A 23,924-nucleotide genomic window follows, 5' to 3' on the forward strand; every position below is an offset into this window, starting at 1 on the left:
AAAGAAAACAACTACAAAAACTTTTGTTCCAGGTATATAAGGTGTTGAACTCAGTATCTTTCTCTTCTCGTATTCATTTCCCTTCTGTATTAGTCTGGGTTTTCTAGATAAAAAACCCAACAATCTCTATCATCTATCTGTATCATGTGTATAGATATACATAAAAGAGAAGATTTATTACAGGAACTGGCTCACACAGAGAGGCTGAGAAGTTCCACGATCTGCTATCTGCAAGCTGGAGAACCACACCAGCCGGTGATATAATTCAGTCCCAGTCCGAAGGCCTGAGAACCAGGGCGGGCTAAGGGCATAACTCCCAGTCAGAGACTGAAGGCCCAAGGAGGAGTAGGGCTGCTACGGGTGTAAATTCCAGAGTTCAAAGGCCTGAGAACTGGGAACTTCAGTGTGTACAGGCAGGAGAAAATGGAAGTCTCAGCTCAAGGTCTGGTTCTATCTTAACCTGTTAACCAAATCCTGGTTTCAGTAACAGAGGCAATGGGTTTTCAAAAGCTGATCAGCAGTATAGGATCCAATGCTCACCAGAATCTCTTAAAATACAGGCAACTGTCAACATTCAGAGTTCCGTGGTTTACCTCTTGGAATGTTTGAGGAGTACCACAAATCCCCGCTTAACCACCGCCAAAGTCGTAAAAGTTGCATCATGAATAGCACCTCTAATTAGGGCCCAACCACCCCCACACACTAACACAGACGTTATGGTTTTGGTCTTTCAACGACTTCATGTCAGACACTGGTCACATTGAGTTGGTCTCTATTTCACCACAAACTTCCAGAATATTAAAATATGCACAGGTTTTCTCTCTGTTGGAGATTACTAGAACACATCCTTTGAGAGTAGCTAGAATGCAGCTTAAGTCCTTTTTGCCTTTTTAATGTCTAGGTGCTTAAAAGTGGAGTTCACGGGAGCACGGACTCTCAACCTTCCAATGGAAGACGATTTTCATAATATTGGAAAGATGGCTAGACATATACATCAAAATAAAGGAGTCAGCTTTAGACTTAATCAAGTTAGAGTTTCAACTGCTAAGTGTTTCAAAAGCAAAAAAAATTTTTTTTCTTCTCACTGAGTAAGGAGAGTTATGAGCTCTGGGGACGAGGCTGGTGAAGGGTAGCAGAATGTGCCACTCTAAAATAGGCCTCTTTGGCATATGTCTTATTTTGAAGTGATTATTTTGTGAAACTGCTGACACAAGAGAAGCTCTGAAAATAAAAGTTATCCTTCTGTAATGGCAATTTACATTTATGAAGAAAATTTACTTTAGAAAGGGAGGCTGTACCAGGAAGAGAGTTACTGCTGGACATCACTTATTCACCTGGCTTCTCTTCCAGGCAAGGTCAATCTCACCAAACTTTTCCTCTTCTCATCATCTTCCCCTGAAGTGCAACGCCGTCCCTCCCCCCGGCCCCCACTCCCCAACATCCCTCTAAGGCGGGGGCTTGGGCTGCTTCAAGGAGTTTTTCTCAGTGTTCCTGGGTATTTCCCATGTATACATGAGGCATGCATTTTAAACTTGTATTTGTTTTTCTCTTGATAATTTTTTATCACAGGGCGTCTCAGCCACGAACGCAGGAGGAGGGAGGGAAAATTTTTCCTCCCCTACAATGGTTAGGAGTCTTTAGTGGCTCAGGGTTATAAGGTACACCTGTCCCTGGCTTGGGGTTCAGTCCTTCTGGGAGGGGCATGCGCCTTGGCGGCAACCATCTCTACATCCATACCTCCACTGGCTTCTTCCTGTTCGCGCTTCTTCATCACGGTTCTCCTTCTCTGGGTTACTCATTCATTCATGTGCTTTAAAGATCTCAAGTAGCCATTGGTAGTATCTTCAACAACAGCCTTATACTGTGGGCCAACAGAGGGAAAATATTCACCCCATTCCTTGAGGGTACTGGCAGGGTACAAAGGTCTATATTAATACAGACAACATTCAAACATGACGCTCAGTGTTGCAATAAGACAAACTCCCTTCAGAGATACTATGAAAGGTTAGCTTTTGCCTCCCAACATTTTCCCCTTAATTTTGGCTCCTCTGACACATTTCCATTAACAGTTTTTCCTGGAGCACAAGGGAGGAACCTCCTACTGTCCCTGGCTCTTGTTCCTCATGTCAGGTAGCTTCAGGGAGGACGTGGTTTATTCACAAGATGACACCTAAGCAACCGTATGTTTATTTGATTCCTTTTAGGTATGAAGGTCTGTGTTAACGTTAACGTTAATGCATTAACACCCCCCACACATCCATGAACTGTTAAGATAGTGAGCACTATTTTGAGCATTGTTTTGACAAAGAGCATTTTCTCTTTGTTAAAAATATGTACAACTGGAAACAGTCACTAAAAGGGCAGATTCTACTTTTAAAAATTTGAACTTTCCAAATTCTGTTGGCCTCACGCTTAAAGTTCATTTGTGTCAAATGTGCATAAGTTACACTTTCTCAATGTTTTGCAAATCCCTGTGGAAAATAAAGTGTGTTGAATCAATGAACAGAATACAAGTGTCAGGGGGTTCCAGCCTGAGAGTCTGGATTACTATGGTCATGTCTTGAGATAGCTAACCTGTCTCCAGCAATCACTCTTTCAGTAATAGCAGCCCCCTCTTACCCAGCTTTTTATTTTTTAAAGATTTTATTTGAGACAGAGAGAGAGAGACAGACAGACAGACAAGCTGGGTGGGGGAGCAACAGAGGGAGAGGGAGAAACAGGACTATGGGATCATGACCTCAGCGGAATGCAGACACTTAACGGACTGAGCCACCCAGGCACCCCTTACCCCAGCTTTTGATTGGGTACCTGTCTGCTTAGTTGGGGACCTTATTTCCCAGCCTCTATTGAAGCTAGCTGTGGCAGCATGACTAAGTTTTGTCCAATCGGATGTAAGCAGAAGTGACACGAGTGACTTAAAACAACACGCATGCCCTGGACTTCTTTCCCTCTTCTGTGGCTGGGAATCAGTGATAAGGAGAGAGCCAAATGGCCAGCCTGGGCCCTAGATAATCTTGTGGGCCTGATCACTTACCTTTGAACTGCTGACTTTGACAATAACAAACTTCTCTCTTGTTCCAGCCACAGGGTTTTGGATTTCTTGGTTACAGCAGTTTACTCTGCACCTTACGAAGTACAGCTACAGGCATGTTGTTTCTTTTCCTGATAAGCCCCACCAAGAACCTTCTACCCACTCAACAGATTTAGATTAAGACAACTAAAAAGCCAAATTTGTGTAATTCAGTAACATTTATTTTACATAAAACAATTTTCAAAGAATACATTTAAAAACCATCTAGATACTGATTTTTATCGCATTACAAAAAATTGAGAGGCGCAATTTAAGTATTCAAATAAACTGTGAGGGGTGGTGGTGGGGGCTTAGGGGGGATCGCTACCGTGGTGTTCCTTAGTCACTTAAAGGCTCTGGAACAAGAGTCTTTACCATGAGGCAGTAGTGCACTTCATTTAGTAGGAATAAATCACATAAAATATATACTTTTATACAGAAAGTGTTATTGTATTATCACTTTCAATTACCTATAAAAACTTCATATTGAATTGCACAAAACTTCTTTAAAATTGGTAACTCCCAGAAGGTAGGGCTTAGAACTAAATATCTGTGTAAATAATTCATTACAAATAATTAGGTTTCTATTTCTCCATAGACCAAAAAAAAAAAAAAATCTATGAAGAATTACATTATTCAAATGGGACATCTAAAATTTTTTTCATAGGAAAATAGGTTTACAGATTTGTCTCTAGTCAACTAAACTTATTTTCTCCCTACTTTAAAACAAATCACAGAAGGTCCAAAGTTTTAAATCAGAGTCCCTATACCACAGTATAATGTGGAAGTGTTTACATTAATTCATTTTTTTGGATTATTCTACCATAGTATTAAATTATCAAAAAGGCACATGGGTACATTCTTCAGAACAGTTTTGGTCTTTTTTGTTTTGTTTTGTTTTTAAAAAACCACACATTTATAAGCAGTGATTTCAATCATGTTTAACAACAAAAATATTAAACAGATTCATTTCTTAATCCAGATGATACAGATTCCATGAAATTTCTGTAGGCACTTCACTTTCCATAGAATTTCTTGTTCAGTAGGTATATGAGAAGGTTCACATTCACTTTAACCTTATCAAACATTTTCATTACAGCTACTCCTTCATACTGCATCTGAAGTAAATCCTGAAATTGTGAAGATCATCATTAAATCTCAAATTTGTCATTTTGCACATTTAAAAAACATTCTAGAAGAATCTGTCAACAAAAATAAGATTCAGTTGACCTAACTACGGAGTGTGCATCAAAATCATCCCGTTAAAAACACAAGCTAGTTACAGCACAGATCGCTGGGCCCCATCCACCAGAAGTTCTGACTTTGTAGCTTTGGGGTGAGGCCCAAGAATATGCATTTTAACAAGTTCCCATGTGATGATGGCATGGTTGGTCTGAGTGCCATACTTTGAGAATCACTTACCTAAGTGAAAGAAAACAGATTTTTAGAATTGATAAGCACTGTATAACAGAAAACCATCATCAAATTAATATCAGATATGTAATTATACTTTTTAATCGAAAAATTCAAAATATAAATATTCAAGCGAGATGGGTTCTAGCCTTTAGAACAGTGGTGTTTTCTAAAGTGGAGCAAGAGGGACGCCTGGGTGGCTCAGTCGTTAAGCGTCTGCCTTCGGCCCAGGTCATGATCCCAGGGTCCTGGGATCGAGCCCCGCATTAGGCTCCCCGCTCTGCGGGAAACCTGCTTCTCCCTCTCCTACTCCCCCTGCTTGTGTTCCCTCTCTCGCTGTGTCTCTCTCTGTCAAATAAATAAAATCTTTAAAAAAAAAAAAAGTGGAGCAAGAAAGGCAATTCCTTGGGAAGCAAAAAGAATATGAGAACTCCTATTTATTCTTATTTTTTATCATTCTTTAAACGTTTACATTTTGTATATATATTTTATAGAGTATAGTAGTAAGGGCATGTATACTTTATAAATAAGTATGTACAAATGGGCATTAATGATCATGTTATGTACTGAAGTTGTGTGATAGAAAGTTGGAGACCCCTGTATAAAGCAAATCCTTCCTGATTCAAATTACTTCTATTCCTGTATTGAGAACAAGTCCTTATTCTCAAGTCAATCATTCTGCCACCACATAAACAAAGGAAATCACCTCTTGCTAAAGTTAGTAAATGTGTCACACCAGTCATATGCATGAGATAAGCAGCAATGTTTCCTAACACCACAGGACAGGGAGGTCTTTCCCAAATAGAAGATACCATTCTTGAACTCCCACAGACTAATACCCAAGACCTCATTTTCTTGTTTCTAGCTCTGGAAACTTCTTGGTTCTTAATGATAATGTCTTGTGTCTACATTAAGCAAGGCCACTTGCTTAACTTCCATTAAGAAGTTGGAATCATCTTTGAGAGAACTTTGGCTGTTTCCAGCTTCCTTCTCCACTTCTTCAATTACCTCCAACTGTACTCAGCTCTAAGTAAGAGACACCTGCAGGTGTCTGCAGGGGAATCAGATGGTCCCCCAACGTGGAGAGCAAAGTAAATGACCGAACTTGTGGATGGAAGATCAGATTTGAGACTTAACCCCACCATTTGCTATCTTATGACCTTGCAACATCGCACAACCTCTCTGAAGTTCTGTATTTTGTGTGTGTGTAAATTGTGAGAACACTGCCTACTTCACAGGCGTGCTGTTGGGCACAGGAGATCAAGGTCCACAAGCTCTTTGTAAGCCACCCATGCCTTGTCAGGATTAACTGGAATCCTGTGAGGGGGGCAATGGAGCCGAGTGATGAAGAACTTGGACTCCAGCTGCGTCTTGTATAACGAGCGCTCTGAACCTCTCAGTTCTTCATCTGGGAAAGGAAGCGAGTCAACCTTGTAGCCCTTGATGAACACTGGCCATTATCTGTGACAGGAGAACATCTTCACTTAAGTCGCACCCTTTTTAGGCATACTGCCAATACATATTGGATTTAATTAGGATATAATCTTTAGGAACCGAGGAAAGAGTGGGAGAAGACGACCTAGAAATAATGTTAGAAGCGATCTCCCTTAATTCTCTTACAAATTTCTGTCCTGTTGCCAGGCCTTGTCTCACACTAATGACCTGGCCATCATGTCCTCTTTGGTAATTCATGTGATAATGTAATTGTCTGAAGGCCTTCTGTATAAACAGAAGTCTGACTTTATTAGCTATTAGATGCAGGGCTGGCTACTGGGGCATTTAACCTGCGCAGGGTCCCATGATCAGTAGGGCCCTGCACTTTGTTTAATGCTCTCCTGTTACTATTTTGAAATTCTCAATAATTCTGAATAAGGGGCTGTACATTTTCATTTTGCATCAAGCCCTGCAAATTATGTAGGTAGCCTGGTGATATGTTAATGACTTTCAAAATCTGGGGCGGCTAAGCAGTAACATTTCGCAATCAATTACGTGTATAGATGAACGGCGTGAATAGCTAATCCCACTGCATACTGAATCCTTAACAAAGGAGCATGTGAAGCTTGGTATCTGCTCCACTGTTCAAAGGAAGTCCCATGGAATTCTTGAGGCCTGTCTGAACAGGTGTCTCCTGGTCACTTGGAATTCGTCTGTCCAGTTGATGTTGATTGGCCTTGGGTCATTTCCTTCTTGACAAACATGTGATAGGTCTTTGCCGCTTCTAGAGAAGAATGACTAACCAAGACAATCCACTTTGGAGCAGATGGTTTTCTCTTCCCATATTTATCTAAGTGGTACATAGGGTCACTCAAGCTTTTCAGTTAAATTGTTAGACGGATACATTTAGTGACATTTAAAATAAGGTAGAAAACAATACTGTTTACTTATATATGCTTTTCATAATTACACATTATCTTTCATTTTCTCTCTAGACTCTAATTTACTCCATTATCTCAATGGCCTTTTCATATTCACTTCTAATTTTTCCTTTTAAGCTACAAGGAATGCTAGACAGAAAAGAAGGGATTGGCATCTGCTCCTAGGAGGGGGAAGTCATTTCAGGGCTCTCGGCCACTGGCTCCGCAGGCGGTGAGGCTAGAACTTGTCACTTGCAGGGGCTCATCAAGATGGTTTGTGTAGATACACACAGAGTACCTGGGAACCATTTTACAAGTAATTTGGGACCCAGGTAATTAGGTGTTATTTCCATTTAAAATCTCTTATGTGAAAAAGAAAAACTCAAATACTTGTTCTTTTTTTTTTTTTTTTGAGAGACGGAGACAGAGACAGCGAGAGAGAGCGCAAGTGGGGAGGAGAGGGAGAAGCAGATTCCCTTGCTGAGCAGAGAGACACGACGCGGGGCTCGATCCCAGGACTCTGGGATCATGACCTGAGCTGAAGGCAGATGCCCAATGACTGAGCCACTCAGGGGCCCCCCAGATATTTCTTTTAGCCGATCGTACACTAAGGATTAAGAAGAGGTTGGGAGTAAACATTTGGTTGCACACTCCCTTCATTTTCTGTTGTTGTGGTGGTTTTCTGGACACAGAAATTGGATGTCTCAGTTTTTGTTCAAGTATATTTAGCTTAAATGTGGTTCTTATGAGTAAAAGGCAATAATTCAGACTGCAGACACCATTTTTCTACTTATAGATAACTATTTTGCACAGTGTCTTTCATTCTTATCATCCTAAGCATTTAACAGATATTTTTAAAAAGATATATTTATTTTAGAGAGAGAGAAAGAGAAAGAGAAGGATAGAGTGAGAGAGCATGCATGTGTGAGTGGGCGGAGGAGGAGAGAATTTTTAAAAAGATTTTATTTATCCATTTATTTGAGGGAGCGAGAGCACACAAGCAGGAGGGAGAGAGAATCTGAAGCAAACTCAGCGTGCAGAGCTCTATCCCATGACTGACCACAAGACTAGGACCTGAGCCAAAACCAAGAGTTGGATGCTCAACAGATGAGCTACCCAGGTGGCCCCTAAGCATTTAATTGATTTAATACACTAATGTAAAAATGATTCTAAGAAGGAGAAAGAAGGAGAAATGAGGTCAGGAAAGTTCCAATCCTGGGCATATGTAGTCTTAGAAAGAAATCCAAGTTCCTAATAAAAGAAAACTTGCCAGCCTTCATATAGCTCTCAATACTTTTATACTATGTTTACCCTCTAAGCTTCAAAATGGAAACATGCCTTAGAAATACTGACCACTATGGTTTGCCATCTAAAAGCATTTTAAGTTCGAATATTTTGAAAAATCAGAGCTTTTTAAAAAACCATCAATGCTTAAAAAGCTAATATTGGCAAATAAGGCTTGCAGGGGTCTTCCGGTGAACCTCACTGTTATGAAGGGTGGAAGCCAGGGGAGGCACAAATGCCCCACATTATAAAACTCACCCCCACTTTGCAGAAATCCCAGCTTACCTGAATATTGAGCTGTACCTTTTCCATCTCGACACCAAGGAATTTGGATCTGACATCAAAGATGCCCACATCTTCAGTAGATACGATATCAAATGTAACATTTTTAAACCTAGTGAAGAAAGGGACACTCACACATGTGGAACTGCAAATTTATGTGTAAAGCTGACACCAGTTAATGGAATCCTTAGTTAGCAGGCTTAGTGCAAGGTCCACTGGGAAAATCCTAATCCCCCAAACCTCCTATCATACCCCTTCCCCACTCTGCTCACTAACCTAGGTTTCATGGTTCTTGTTGGGACTGTAGCTGAGAGCACTGAAGTAGGTCCTTTATTATAAAAGAAATGCTATTAAAATGTCGTCCTTGTTCTTAAAGATCATAAAATATAGTTGGAAATAGGAGGTTCACAGAATGTGAGGATTAAATATTGACTTGTACCGCTGAGAGGTCGGTTGAATTTTTATTCTACTTTACTTTATTTCATTTTAAAGTAGGCTCCACGCCCAATGTGGAGCCCAACGTGTGGCTTGAACTCACGACCCTGAGATCAAGAGCTGAGCCGAGATCAAGAGTCAGACGCTCAACCGACTGAGCCATCCAGTTGAATATTATGGATGATTTCTTTTATAGAAACTATAAAGATGAGGAAGCATGTTCTCTGAGTGGGTGGAGTCAAGAGAAGCTTTGCTGGGATAAGTGGAATAGAGCCCAGTTCTGGAGAGAAGGCAGGAGTTGGAGAGGAGGGCACATGGGGAGTCTGGCTCCCCCCCAGCAGTGATGGGACACAAGGCTCATGGTCCCTTTAACACAGAGAACCCACTGGCACGTGGTACGTGGCTGCAGCGGAGGGTTTCCATTTTCCCCTCTAGGTCAAATACACACACCAACAGCACACCGCAGATGGCTCTGACCCGGGTGTTGGCACACAGTCTGTGGCTTTGAAATGAGAAAGGTACTATTTTGCACTTGTAAATAACTCTTATCATTCAAGACCAAAAGGCAGCTTTTCATTCTCACTGATATGACTCAGTCCTTTTGATGGGAAAGGGGAGGCGGGCAAATCCAAACACACCGGGCCAGTCATGGGAAACACAGTGACCCGCTCGGCACTTCCTACAACCCACAGCACCAGATGTTTGGGGTCTGATGGGAAGACTAGAGACCAAATGAAGCTCTCTTCAAAGGCCACAAGAAACCTAAGAGAAGGGAGTCGGATTTTATGGGAGTGATTAGAGGGTGCTTGTGCTCTGTGTAGATTCTGGGTCACACTCACTGGTTTGTTTGAAGGTCGTCTATCCCCAGGAGGACACCTTTCTCATGCAGCTTTGCTGCCGTGTACCTCACCGGCTTGGATCTTTTCGCCCCTTTGGGTTCTCCTTTTCCATCTAGTTTAATTGATCTTCGAGAATTTCTGACAAAAGAATAAACTGTCTGTTGTCATGATGGCAAAGTCAGATGCAATAACCCTGTCAGGGTGCCCACCACTGCTCACACTGGGCCCCACTGCCCTGAATACAAAACTTTTTATTTTGCAACAGTTAAGGTGAGATTTTTCCGAGATTTTGCGATAGTAGGTGACAATTTTCCCTAGACCATAAAACCTCACTACTGAAATATAAGAGAAAGCTATTTTCAAAGTGACTGAAGTTTGAATTACAGACTAACATTTTTCATAAAACTTGTCCTCTATTTTCTCAGGCATGTCGAAATACGTAGCTATATTAAGTCATTCTGCAAGCAGCTTTGGTTCATTAATCTGAACTGCATACTTCTTCTTTTTTTTTTTTTTTAAAGATTTTATTTATTTATTTGACAGAGAGAGACACAGCGAGAGAGGGAACACAAGCAGGGGGAGTGGGAGAGGGAGAAGCAGGCTCCCCGCAGAGCAGGGAGCCCGATGCGGGACTCGATCCCAGGACCCTGGGATCATGACCTGAGCTGAAGGCAGTCGCTTAACCAACTGAGCTACCCAGGCGCCCTGAACTGCATACTTCTTAAGTAAAGGTATTATTAAGACTTTTTTAGTTTATTTAATAAATACTATGTGGCCAGCAATGTTCTAAGTACTTTATGAATATTGCCTCACATTTGCAAAATTGACATTTCCGTAGTGCTTTGAAATAAATAAATTCCTTTCTTATTGTTTCATTTAGCTCTCATAACAATGCTTGTGAAGCTGTTACTCCTGCCACCTTAAAGATGAGAAAATTGAAGTTCCAGAGACATTCACTGGGCTGGGTCACAGATCACACAATCTAAGAGGAAATTAGAATGCAAATCCAGCTCACCCAACTGCAGAGCTTGTAAAATGCCTTCAAGTAGTTGCAATAAATATATAAAAAATCCCCTCTAACAACCCTATTTCTTCTGGGTATTATTAGCTTGATCAACTTCTTCTTCCCAGGAACAGAGTAAAAGTAATTTACAGGCTGCAAGCAAACGAATTAAAATTCAGAGCTAGTGGGGCCCAAATAGATGCGGTTTAAATTTGCTTATCTCCCTTCATCAAATCTTCTATGATTAATGCAGTTGATTTTTCTGTACAGCATCATTTCCTACTGTCAATTTGATTACATGGATTACGTGAAAATATTGCATTACATATTTAAATGGGTAATTAAAATTCGATTAGTATCAATCTTAGTCTAGGAGTAAGAACAATTATGAGCAAAGAATACTCATTAAAAGTGGCTACATTGCGTATAAAAAAATCTGTAATATGTATGCTAACGGATAATAGACAACTGCCAAATTTTGTCTTTTATGTCAATAATATTTTTGTAAACCCATAAGCAATTTTAAAGGTTTTTAAAATTTATTTGAGAGAGAGCGAGCGAGCACGAGTGAGGGGGGTGGTTAGTGGAGGAAGGGCAGAGGAGAAAGAGAATCTCAAGCAGACTCTGTGCTGAGCGCAGAGCCCAATGTGGGCTCTACCTCACAACCCTGAGATCATGACCTGAGCCGAAATCAAGTCAGATGCTTAACTGACTGAGCCACCCAGGGGCCCCACTAAGCAATTTTAAATCATTAGGCTGTCTTCGCTGTTAGCAAACACCTGGAGTTATCTAACATTAATATCATTTACTGTAAACATTCAAAAAACAAGAGTAGTTTAATTTTTATCATAGTGTTCAGAGACACCTTTGACTAAAACAGACAAAAGGAAAAAGGAGAGTGCTTCCCCAGGTGTTAAAGCTACTTGCTTAAAATACAACAAATTGAGCTACTCGAATTCCAATGCTGATGGGCAATTCAAAAGTTCCTAAATGCACTTCTGACTTCTTAGATCACAGCAGCAAATCACAAGATTGAGATTCTAGTGTTTGGTTATAAAATAAAGCAAGCAGTTTGCTTCCAAGCCCCACTGTCCAGGATTGTAGAAGAACGGACACCCCTATACACCAGGACACCACAAACGGACATAGGAATTTAACTTACCTTCTTTTTAAGTTGTCTAAACAAGTCTTTATGTAGGTGTCATAATAATTAATCTGCTCTTCATAAAATGCCGCCTTCTCATTGAGTGCCTTCAGGGTCTGCTGAAGTTTGGCCAATTCAGCTTTTCGAAGCTTACGATGTATTCTTTGATTTCGAATGTCCTAAAAGAACAAATCAAGGCTATGATACGAGATTTAAGAAGCTGACTTTATGATATTGCCAATGTGGGACAAGAAGACTGTGGACTATTGAATCCCTATTTGTGACCATTAACCTGTAGCTTCCCTCAGTGACCTTCATCTCTGAACACTAAAGTGTCCCTCCTTCCTTGCTTATACTTCAGACTGGCAAGGGTCCATATTTCACTTTAACAGAGTTGCTAAGGTTTATTTTTTCCTTGATGGAAAAGCGGATAAGCATTTTTGGAACAACCATACAATTAATTTAAGGAAAAATAGTGTTTTAAGAGGGGCCTAAGGAAGACTTTCCTAGGAGACAGCAATTTCTTCAGAATGTCTTCAACATTCCACTTGGAAGAATACTTTACCTGGAAAGGTTTACACGTAATCAATGCATTCCTTTTAGAAATAAGTAAAACAAACAAACAAACAAAAAACAATGCACTTTTTAATCTGAGAAATATTTCTCAAGGTTTCCAAAAACAACTGAGCTCTCAAGATTGATAGGAAAGATATAACTCTGGTAACTATTCCTTGGATTTAAATAGAGTTAGGAGAACATTAAGTTGTCCAAACTGCTTATAACTTATAGGAGCTAGGCTATATTTAAACTTATAGGCATAAGATTTATTTGTAATTCTAACGGGTAAATCACGAAAATGTTTCATTTAAGAAAATGGCGCTTGTTTACTATGATTTTCCTTATGTGGACAAATTAAAACACATTTACCTAGGAACCCAGATAGACATGTATACGTCCTTAAATAACAATTCACCAGTAAACAGAATCTTTTGGAGGATGCCTTCATGGTAGACCTTTTTTTAAGGCAAAAGCATTCATTTCTCTACTAATTATGCCCAGAGAGCAATATTCTCCACCCCAGAGCTATGGAAAGAAATGTGACTTCCCTTGAGTCACTTAGGCTAGGAGGACTAAATCTACTGCTCTAAGTGACCATAACTTTCCATGGAAGAAAGAAGCGGAGTTGATTTTCCACCAAGAAGGTGAGAACATTTACTTTTTTCCTGATCACTTAGCTGCCTTTAACCTCCAGACCCATTTTAATTTGCATATTTGGATAAAAAGAAGGAAATGTCCTTTTGACTCAAATATATACTTCCTTATCCTTGGCATACAGATCTTAGCCATTTCCTGTGATGCTTCCTCACACTAATTTGAGATCCTTTTCTCAGGAAGTTTCCCAACTGTAAAAATATGGGATGAGAAAACAGAAAGCACCCTTGAAGTCTTAACTGCATTTAGGCTCAACTGCTCAGAGGCACATTCTCAGGGACACAGAGTTAATATCTCAGTGGCAGGTCCTAAGAGCAACTGGGCTATATGACAACTAACAAGAGAGAACTCTCATTGAAGTACCATTTTTATTTTAAAACTAGTAAGTATTGGGGCGCCTGGCTGGCTCACTTGATAGAGCATGTGATTCGATCTCGGGGTTGTAGGTTTGAGCCTCATGTTGGGTGTAGAGATTACCAAAAAAATAAAATCTTAAAAAAACCCCCAAACTTAGTAGGTATTGCTTAAAGGTATAGATGAGACCTGTCAATTAAATTTCCTGAGCATTATTTCTGGTGTGTGTCAAATGTCCTAATGACTTGGGGAAGTTGTGAATTTTTTCTATTAAAAGTCATCAATGGGGTGCCTGGGTGGCTCAGTTGGTTAAGTGTCTGCCTTTGGCTCAGGTCATGATCCTAGGGTCCTGGGATCGAGCCCCGCATCGGGCTCCCTGCTCCATGGGAGGCATGCTTCTCCCTCTCCCACTCCCCCTGCTTGTGTTCCCTCTCTCGCTGTCTCTCTCTCTGTCAAATAAATAAATAAAATCTTAAAGAAAAAAAAAGTCATCAATGGCTTTGAAGCCTTTGAAAATCTGTAATATTGATCATGGCAATACAACTATGAATCTGTTATGTCACCTCAGAGAGTGCCTAGCATGTGACCAAAGATTAGCAAATGTCTGCTAAGTGAAGAAGGAAGAATACTATTTCCAAAAACCTTGGCAATCTCATTGAGAATGTCTTGGTATTTATTCTTGGATGACACGTGTCCAGTTTGTTCCAAAGTCCTAAGATTCCTCTGGATTTTCCTCTTCTTCTGCTCCAGGGGTAGCTGTGCATCTTCAACCATAGACTGACTATGCTTCATTTCTTCTGGAGCCTGGGAATCTATAATTGCACGGCTCACCATATCTTTGGCATGATCTGTTTCCTGAAAAGAGAATATCAAGATGTTGACTGTTCTTTGATTCCCCAGTCTCACAAATTCATAAACTGTACAAGACAAGTTAATGTCAAAATAAAAGAAGTCTCAAGTCAGAGTCCAAAGACCAGAATCAGCTTATGTTCTTCATGGAATTTGAATAGGTCTTTGGGAAGGGATTATCTCCTGTTTTTGAGAAATATAACAATGGTGGCAGGCCTACTTTGAGCAAGATTCTCAATGGCTACTTTAGTGCTAAGATGAGAAATCACCTTAGTAATGAATATATTATAGTGGATAACTGATATTTTTGAAGTCCCTGGATGGAAGGATTTCAATTCCTGGACAGTTCAGCTGAGGAAACTAAAACTACATTATTCATTATTAAAACACAGCTATGAGAACACCCTAAACATCCAGAACCCAACTGAACTCTCACACATCAGCATATTTATGGAGATTGGTAAGCCATGAGGGCAGAGACCTTTATTTTAATAAGGGAATAATTCTCAAACTATCAACTCTGAAAAGCCTGCAGGGTGTCTTTGAACCAAAGGGACTAAGAATATTTTAGTTCATCCTAAGTTTCCAAATAATTGATTAGTAAATGAATGAATGAATAGAATTTGGACAGGTTATTCAAAAAAAACAGTAATAAAAGGAGACTGGTGATCTTCCCAATTCATTTTATTAGACAACTGATTGACACAATATAAAGTCTAAGGATACAAATATTATTAGATGACAGATAGACTAACACAGGAATAGTTTACAGGTCAGCGGTCAACATTAACTGCAGCACTTAATATGTTATTGGACACCTAGTATGTGCCAGTTATTATTCTACCCGCTTAACATGTTTTAAATCATTTGTTCTTGCTATGAATTAAGCACCATTATTATTCCCTTTTATAGTTGGGGGAACTGAGGTAGAGAAATCCTTCTAAGTGCCTGGAATTACATAGTTAGGAGGTGCAGGACTATACTTGATCTTGGGAGTCTGCATTCTTGTGACTGTGCTACATTTGGGGAAAAATTAAATATTCAATAAGGACTAAAATTCTCTTACTAAATTAGTAGGATATTCCACCCACATTGTTTAAAAATATTCACACATTAACAAACACCAGATAACTTGGTTTCATTCTTTATGTTTTGTAAATTAGAAACAGTCATTTCTTGGCAACCAATTAAATGAAGAATGATTCAGGCATGGGGTGCCTGGGTGGTTCAGTCAGTTGGGCGTCCCACTCCTGATTTCCACTCAGGTCATGATTGCAGGGTCATGGGACTGAGCCCTACATCGGGCTCCGTGCTCAGCAGGGAATCTGCTTGAGGATTCCCTCTCTCTGCCCCTCTCCCCACTCACATGTGCGCACTCTCTCTCTCTCTCTCTCTCAAATAAATAAGTAAATCTTAAAGGAAAAAAAGAATGATTCAGGAAAATTATGTGCTGCTCTGCTAAGAAGTATCTAATTAGATAATTTTGTTAACTTTTGTTTAGCAAGTGGTAATTACTGATACAAAAGCAATAGCAGTGAATTAACTTAATTCAGAATGAACTAAATAAACAATGATGCATTTTAAAAGATGTTGATAACAACTTTAATGCAAGATTGTTAGGAACCTTTAGTTACTTACAGCACGATTATGGTGCTCTGACCTGATGGACTCAAGACATTCACTTCTGAAGCATTTGGAAAACAGTTTTAATGTGTGAGACACTTGTTTCAATTTAGCAAATACGTAAGATATGAAAGGTATTTTTTTACATCCTATTGACCAGAACTATCTTTTAACTGACTTATCTGCCCACCCACTATATGAGGTTTATTTTATTTTATTTTATTTTTAAGATTTTTATTTATTTGACAGAGAGAGACACAGCGAGAGAGGGAACACAAGCAGGGGGAGTGGGAGACGGAGAAGCAGGCTTCCCGCCGAGCAGGGAGCCTGATGCGGGGCTCGATCCCAGGACTCTGGGATCATGACCTGAGCCGAAGGCAGCCGCTTAACGACTGAGCCACCCAGGAGCCCCTATATGAGGTTTATGATGAACATTCAGAGGCTTTAAAATTATCTTCCTAGTCTAGGACAAATTTACATTTAGCATACATTTGGTGCTGCATTTTATATTTCTTTCCCATTATAGGGATTTTATATTTATTACTGAACTCAGCTGGCCAGAGTAACACATAAATTTCCTTACTTCCAAACCATGTCAGTTACATTGTCTTTGCAGTAACAGTAAACACTGGACATGAAGATTAAGAAAGTCAACTCACATACATGGTACTTATTATTTTACACTCAAAGACCAATCACCTGTTGTGTCGTTGCTGGTGTCTCCAAGATTTCTGTCAATGTGTTCCCTGGTTGGTTCCGGATCACATCAATTATCAGCTTTTTGGTCCTTACAAAATTGAGAAGAGACAGACTTTCAGACGGCAGTCCTGACGTACAACAATCTGCTTCTCCCCTATGCTTCTTTGTATGTGTTACATGAACGCATACAAAAATGAAGCTTCAAAGATAATCCCTTAAAACAGAACGGTCTTTCAGAAATTCACATCTGCTCTGAGGCTCCTGCAAGTTTGTGAGTGCTTGATAATCAAAGTCTGGGTTTTACATACTGGATGTTGTGGGATTATGCTGTCAGTAACAGGGGGACAAGTATGTCAGTAGATTCCTTCTCTAAGTACTTTTTCTTCTTTGTAGACAGAGACTACTTTTGATGAGCAGGAGGGATGTGCTGCTGATATGGCCTGCTACTGTGGAGGATGCAGGAATGATATCTAATACCCTCTCCCCTTTCCTGACTTTACTAACTTTAAGCTTCTGAGCCTCTTTAATACTTTATAACCCTTTAGGAGCTAGTCCAATGGTTACTCTTCCTGGTCTGAGAAAGGTATGGAACAGTTGGAAGGCCAGTGGGAGCAGCAGTCCCAGGTGGGCTGGGGCGGCTTTGGCTGCCGGCTGACACAACAGTGAGGCGGATGGTGTTCAAGAACCTCAGGTCTGGTGGACGAGCTAAGAGATGGGCTTGCGTCCTTGTCTTTAGATGGCAGAAAATAGAGGAGCTGCTCAATAAAATGTTAACAGCTAGGCAACTCCACTGAAAGCACTAAAACCACAATACTTTTTCTCATGTGTCCTTCATGGCAATCCTACTCAAAGATCAGGTTGTGTAATGATGTGAAAAGATTTCAGCATAAAAGGCAAAGGGTTGACCCTTTGTGTGTGTACTTTTACATGAGCGGGAAAATTATTATTGGATATAGCTTCCTTTCTAAAAAATAGAGACATAAAAAGAAGCTGCCTTAAATTATAAACAGGTCTAACTGATGATTGAAGTTTCACTGTTCTTGCTGCTCTGTTGTATTTAACATAGTTTCTTTCAAAGGCATTGTGTGCCATCACTGGATGATGCCTTTCTTCTTCATACAGCAGGAAATGTTCACATGGCATGAAAATGGGAAAATGAAAACAAAACACTGTTCATTTTTGAATCATCAGGGCAAATGACAGAGGAAGCCCGCAAAGTGAAGTCCAAATACCTCATTTTTGAAAATAGGATATCTGTAAACATTATTTTTGTCATTTCTTACTTACTGCAGGTCTGTATGAGAAGAATGATTACAGCCATTTCCTCTGACCCATGACCTTTCACTGCTGGGGATTTACAGGCTGTCTGGGAATGTCCGAACACTCCCCCGAGAGTCCAAGGTGGACACACAGCTAATTATAGCCATGCGGGAGAGGGCACTGTTCCTAAGGTGGCTGTAGCTTAGCCAAGTCTCGTTTCCTCCTTACACGACTCCCTCTTCCAATCATCATTAATGTCTTCAACAGGAACATCAAGTTAAAAATAAAAGCACTGGATGATTTTAAAAATGTCAACACAATGACAGTTTCATATTTGAAAAAATATTCTAGGAACCACTTATAATCTATCTTTCCAGAAAACTCCCAGCTCATTTCTTTAGAGAGGATATCTGATGACCAAAATGACCCAGGTCACTAAAGCGTGCCCTGCCAGGGACAAAGAATGTTTGTTTGTTAAGGAGTCACTCAAGGACGAACTGCCTATACTGCATCTTTCTCAGGAATTCAACTTTATGTCAAGCCAGTGGAATCCACTTGCCAAAGTTCCACCCCAGACATCTTGCATGTAAGTAACCATCCTGTTTCAGGACAGGGAACTCACTATCTCCCCCTGCAGCATGCCTAATGGTTAAGGGCACTGGGATCAGATAGATCTAAGGTCCATTTGGGGCTCCTGTGGCTTACTAGTTGTGTGGACTTGTACAAATTATATAATCTCAATGAGTCTGTTTTCTCATTTATAGAATCGGAATCTCTCAGAGGACTTAGTGAGGACTCAATGAAAAGTTCCATCTAAAGCCACTCACTAGGGTCTGACGTGTGGTAAGCATTCACATGGTCATGAAAGCTTCGCCGCCCAAGATGGCAGCCACCGGCTACAGGTGGCAATGGACCACTTGAAACATGGCTAGTCCGAACTGAGATGTATTACAGGTGTAAAACACACACTGGATTATGAACGTTTAAGTATGAAAAAATTAACAATTTTTTACACAAATTACATAGTGAAGTAATGAAATTTTCAACATATTGGATTAAATAAAATATACTGGAATTAATTTCACCTGTTTCTTTTTAAAATGTAATTTCTAGAAAATTTAAAATTACTTGCGTGGCTCGTGTCGAATTTATTTTGGCAAGTGTAACACTGGAACATTCCATTCTTACACAGGCAGCTCACTCTGAGAGACCTGCCTTCCAGTGAATCCCACTCACTGGACCTGGTTAGTCATGGGACTTCAGCACTGAGGGGAACCTTTGGGGAACAGTCCAATCCCTGATTATACAAATGAAGCAACTAAGATGTAAGAGGCTCGAGAGTTACACAGAGGTCACACTATTTTCTAGAGTTGCAAAAAACAAGTTGAATTCACTTTCCATATCATCAGCTCCTCACAAACCTGCAGAGAGGGGCCCAGATTGTGTCCCCATCCCCCAGTCCTTTCTTTTTGCACATGAAACCCCCAGTTCCTTAAGCCTCTTCACAATAGGATTTAAACAGAGTTCATAGTTTTGCTCCCATCTGTTTGTCAAAGATCTTAAGATGTGTCCCCTCCTCACCCCAATGCAAACACAATATTCTAGATATGGTCTAACCACCATAAATCAACTAACTGGGTGGAGAGGACTGGCTCCCTGGCTGTTCAAACAATAGGTAAGACAGGCCAATCAAACCAAGGACTTTAATTCTGAGGAAGAATTAAGAAGAAAAGAAATACAGTGGGGACTTTGTTCATCGCAGCTGTGTTCAAATCCTATTGTTGGTAAATGAGACCACGTGGTGCTTGTAAACCGGTGTGACCTCTTAGATTTGGCCATTCCGCTAATAAGGCATCTTTTACGATGCTCTGACCGGTAGCATCGCTGAGCCTCCCCCTCTGCCATCTGCCTTACAGTTTGTCCAAGTTTGAAAAGGAATTCATGTTTGTGCAATCTAAGGAATATTTCCAGTTGTTTAAAATTCTTCTAACATGATTACACATTTTTATCACCGGACAGCAAATATCACCTTAGCCATTTAGTGCCCATGCGAGTTTGTACCAAAAGCAAAGAAATCTTTCAGGTGGGATGATAGATGCCTCAACTGAATCATGGGATAGGAAAAAAAGTTCTTGAGAAATGACAACTGAAGCACCCGGGCAGTTAAGTTTGATTAAATCCATAAACAGTGCCTTCTACCAAAGCACGCAGACTCCTGTAGAAAAACAAGCTTAATAAAGGTCATGAGGATCACATTTTTTTTTTTAAATAAGCTCTACGTTCAACATGGGGCTTGAACTCATGACCCCGAGATCAAGAATCACTTGCTCTACCTACTGAGTCCACCAGGCGCCCCAAAGTTCACATATTTTAAGTAGAATCATGAGTTATAATGAGAGAGATTTAGAATTGTGTAGTTTTCTGTAATTTATACAGTGTTAATGCATGCCTTCTTTGGCTCATTGTATCCCTTCCTTCCCCTCTCCCTCTGCCTTCTTCCCCATTTTAGAGATGAGGAGACTGATGCTAAGGTGACTTGCTCAGAGTTCTATGGCTAGTAAGTGCCAGATGGAGGCTGTAATCCCAGGTCTCCCCAGGAGGTCTCAACCAGGCTTTTCTGGTTTGTTCTTTTAGTAATCAGCAGGGTTGGTAGTCTTGGCAAAATGGCAAAAGCCCAAACTCAGGCTCCTTATTCCATATATATACAGAAGGGAAACACAATGTTCTTCCTACCCCCATCTGTGCCTTCATGTCCCTCCCATCGGTCGGTCTGTCTTTCTCTCTGGCCTGGAAAGATGCCCCAGCATTGGTTATGAAGTAACTGCTCTGCTATCATTCTCATTATTTATTCTAAGATTCCCAAGAGTACAAAGAGCCTTGCCCTCAATGAGCTGTAAAATCTTGTGAGGGCAGGCCCTGGAAGAGTTAAGATCATCTGAGTTTGAATCTATTCTCTACTTACTAGCCATATTACCTAGGAAAGAATTTTTGTCTGTTCTGTGCCTCTATGTAAAATATAGGTAATCACCTCTACCTCTTATGGTTGCTGAGAGTATAAAATGACAAATCTCATATATATCTCTATATATCTATAAATCATATCTATGGAATATTATATATAATTGAATATATATGTATATAATACACATGTATATTATTATCTATCTGAATCTGTAAGATAGTCCCTGTCACATGGTAAGCACTTCATAGGTGTTTGCTATCATCTTCAGCTAATCGCTAAGAATTATAAAGCTAGCATGGTATAAAGTTACTAGCGTAAGTCCTGCCCCCATGGAGATGAGTTACTCATCACTGTAAGGCTAGTTATTTGTAACTAATCATAAGAAGACATTTCTGAAAGTTAAAAACACAACCTGTTTAAAGAGGAAGCAAAATGGATTTTTTTTTTTTGATAGAGAAAAGCCAGGTATTTTCATGTCTTAAATGCTCTGCATTCCATGATTGTCCATTTCACACTAACTTCTGAAAGGCATTGTCTGATTTTAGTTAAGTTTGGTTCTGTAATGAAGATCTCTAAGAACTATATATTATGTTTGAATTAGGAATTTGGTTTATTAGCTTGGAAAAAAGACATCCCCATAAGATGTAAACCTCATACCCATAAGAGTTTTCAAATCAGTATTTAAAGAGTCTATTAATGGAATATCCATGATAAAGGGCTTATGAACTTAAAGCATGTCAGTGACTAGTTACTTGCTTCCCATAATTTTAGACTTACATTTCCTCACCTCAAAGATACAGATGTGGACTAGATGGTCTCTAAGCTTGCTATCACTGACACATCTTATAATTATCTATTATTAGCAAGATTTTCAAATATATACATAAAGTATAATGTCTTTGAAAGTAAGGTTTGGCTAATATCATGGAGCTAATTCTATTGAATCTTTTGGACAATACCCAAATTCCACTTTCACAGAAGGCTACCTGGTCAATCGTTGTTTCAGTTTGTCATTCCACACTGACCACTGACTGGGCTACTTAGTGAAGGGCTCTGCCTACAGCAGGATCTCAGAGTATGCCCAGAGGAAGGCTGTCTAAACCCCAGAGGTCTAGGAAAGCAGTGAATTATTAAGAATTATTAAAACACTAGCCCAAAAGCCTTTCTATAGAAATGAGAAAGTTGATTCTACAATTCACACTGAATTGCAAGGAACCCCAAGGAACCAAAGGCTTCTTGAAAAAGAACAAGTCGGAGGACTTACCAATTTCAAAACTTATTACAAAGCTACAGTGATCAATGCAATGTGGGACTAGGATAAGGACTGATATTAAGATGAATGGTATATAATTGAAAGTCCAGAAAGGCATATGTGTGTGGTCAATTGGCTTTTGACAAGGGTACCTTTGTACCTTTGAGAAAAATAGTGTCTTTAATAAATGGTGGTAAGATAAATGAACATCCACATGCAAAAAAAAAAAAAAATGAAATTGGACTACTGCCTTACACCAAACACAAAAATTAGCTCAAAAGGGATAATACACCTAAATATAAAAGCAAAAACTGTAAAACTCTTAGAAGAAAACATAGGAGTAAATCTTCATCACCTTAGATTGGGCAATGATTTCTTATATATGACACGAGAAGCACAAGTAACAACAAAAAAATACATTAACTGTCCTTTGCCAAGTTAAAAAACTTTTGTACATGAAAGAATATTACCAAGAGACTAAAAAGACAACCCATCGAAGGGGAAGAATATATGCAAATCATAAATCTGGTAGGGGTCTACTATCCAGAATATAGAAGGAACTCTTAGAACTCTGCAACAGAAAGACAAACAATTCAATTAAAAATGGGGCAAAGGACTTGAACAGACATTTCTACAAAGAAGGTATACAAATGGCTGACAAAGACACAGAAAGACACTGAATGTTATTAATCATCAGGGAAATGCAAATCGAAGCTATGATGAGATACTACTTTATATACACTAGAATGGCTATAACAACAACACAAAAGAGAATTTAAGTATTGGTGAAGCTGTGGAAAAATTGGAACTCTTATACCTTGGTGATGGGAATATAAAATGGTACAGCTACTGTGAAAAAAGTTTGGCAGTTCCTCAGAAAGCTAAATTTAGAATTACCTTAAGACCCAGCAATTCCACTGCTAGGTTTACACCCAAAAGAACTGAAAACAGGTGTTCAAATAAAAACTTGCACCCCAATGTTCATAGCAGTATTAGTCACAAGAAGGTGCAAACAGCCCAAATGTCCAGGATAAATGTGGTATATCCATGCAATGGAATATTATTCAGCCAAAAACATTGTGCGGAGTCAAAGAAGTCAGACACAAAAGGCTACGTAGTGTATGATTCCATTTATATGAAATACCCAGATAGGCAAGTTCACAGAGACAGAAAGCACCAGGGACCAGGGCCCGGGGACCAGGGACTAGGGACTAGGGAGCATGGCCTGGAAAGATGTCCCGGGATAGTGGGGAGTGACTGCTTAATGGGTATGAGGTTTACTTTTGGGGTGATGAAAATGTTCTGGAACTAGAAAGTAGTGAAGGTTGTGTAACATCCTGAAGGTACTAAGTACCACTGAATTGTACACTTTAGAAGGTTAAAATGATAAATTTTATGTTATGTGTATTTTACTACAATAAGAAAAAATGAGTGGCTCTACTTAGTATGGTGATTACAGGAATAGACAGCATTCGTTTCCCGTACACAGTGGGGAGCTGTGACAGAGCCCCACAAGGGCTGAGGCAGGTAGGACAATGGACCAGGTTTCTCTAGCTAAGACATATGGCTGCCCAACAGGCCTGACTTACATGGTTTTGCTTTTAAAATGAATTCCAAAAGTTCACAGACCCATGGAGACTGTATAAATATATATAAATACAGGATATTGAAATTATGTGATATTTTAGACTACCCACATTGTGATTTCCATTCATTAATGCACATATTTGAGTTGACTGCCTTTAGAAAATGATGTTCAAATAACAGACCAAACCAATTACGAGAAAATTTCTTCCCATTACTTCTAAGGACAAAGCATATGAGATCATAGGATGCTTGGCCTCATTTAATTTGTTTTTGTTTTTAAAGATTTTATTCATTCATTTGAG

The 23,924-nt window shown here is 39.7% G+C and overlaps 1 protein-coding gene across 1 annotated transcript in view; it reads right to left on the minus strand.

The window, feature by feature from the left end:
• Positions 1-3,230: 3,230 nt before the first annotated feature.
• The window catches only part of IQGAP2 (IQ motif containing GTPase activating protein 2), a 262,286-nt gene continuing 241,592 nt past the window's right edge, over positions 3,231-23,924 (minus strand). Inside the window, exons 29-34 of the mRNA XM_081825591.1 lie at positions 16,562-16,649; positions 14,033-14,245; positions 11,843-12,003; positions 9,678-9,815; positions 8,407-8,515; positions 3,231-4,200 (exon numbers count right to left, since the gene is read on the minus strand). Of these exons, the coding sequence (XP_081681717.1) occupies positions 4,087-4,200; positions 8,407-8,515; positions 9,678-9,815; positions 11,843-12,003; positions 14,033-14,245; positions 16,562-16,649 (823 nt within the window). The 3' untranslated portion in view covers positions 3,231-4,086. The remainder of the gene's footprint in view (positions 4,201-8,406; positions 8,516-9,677; positions 9,816-11,842; positions 12,004-14,032; positions 14,246-16,561; positions 16,650-23,924) is intronic.

The sequence above is a fragment of the Leptonychotes weddellii genome, chromosome 7 (genome assembly GCF_054177405.1).
Source record: "Leptonychotes weddellii isolate Sample4059 chromosome 7, ASM5417740v2, whole genome shotgun sequence".
Lineage (NCBI taxonomy): Eukaryota > Metazoa > Chordata > Mammalia > Carnivora > Phocidae > Leptonychotes > Leptonychotes weddellii.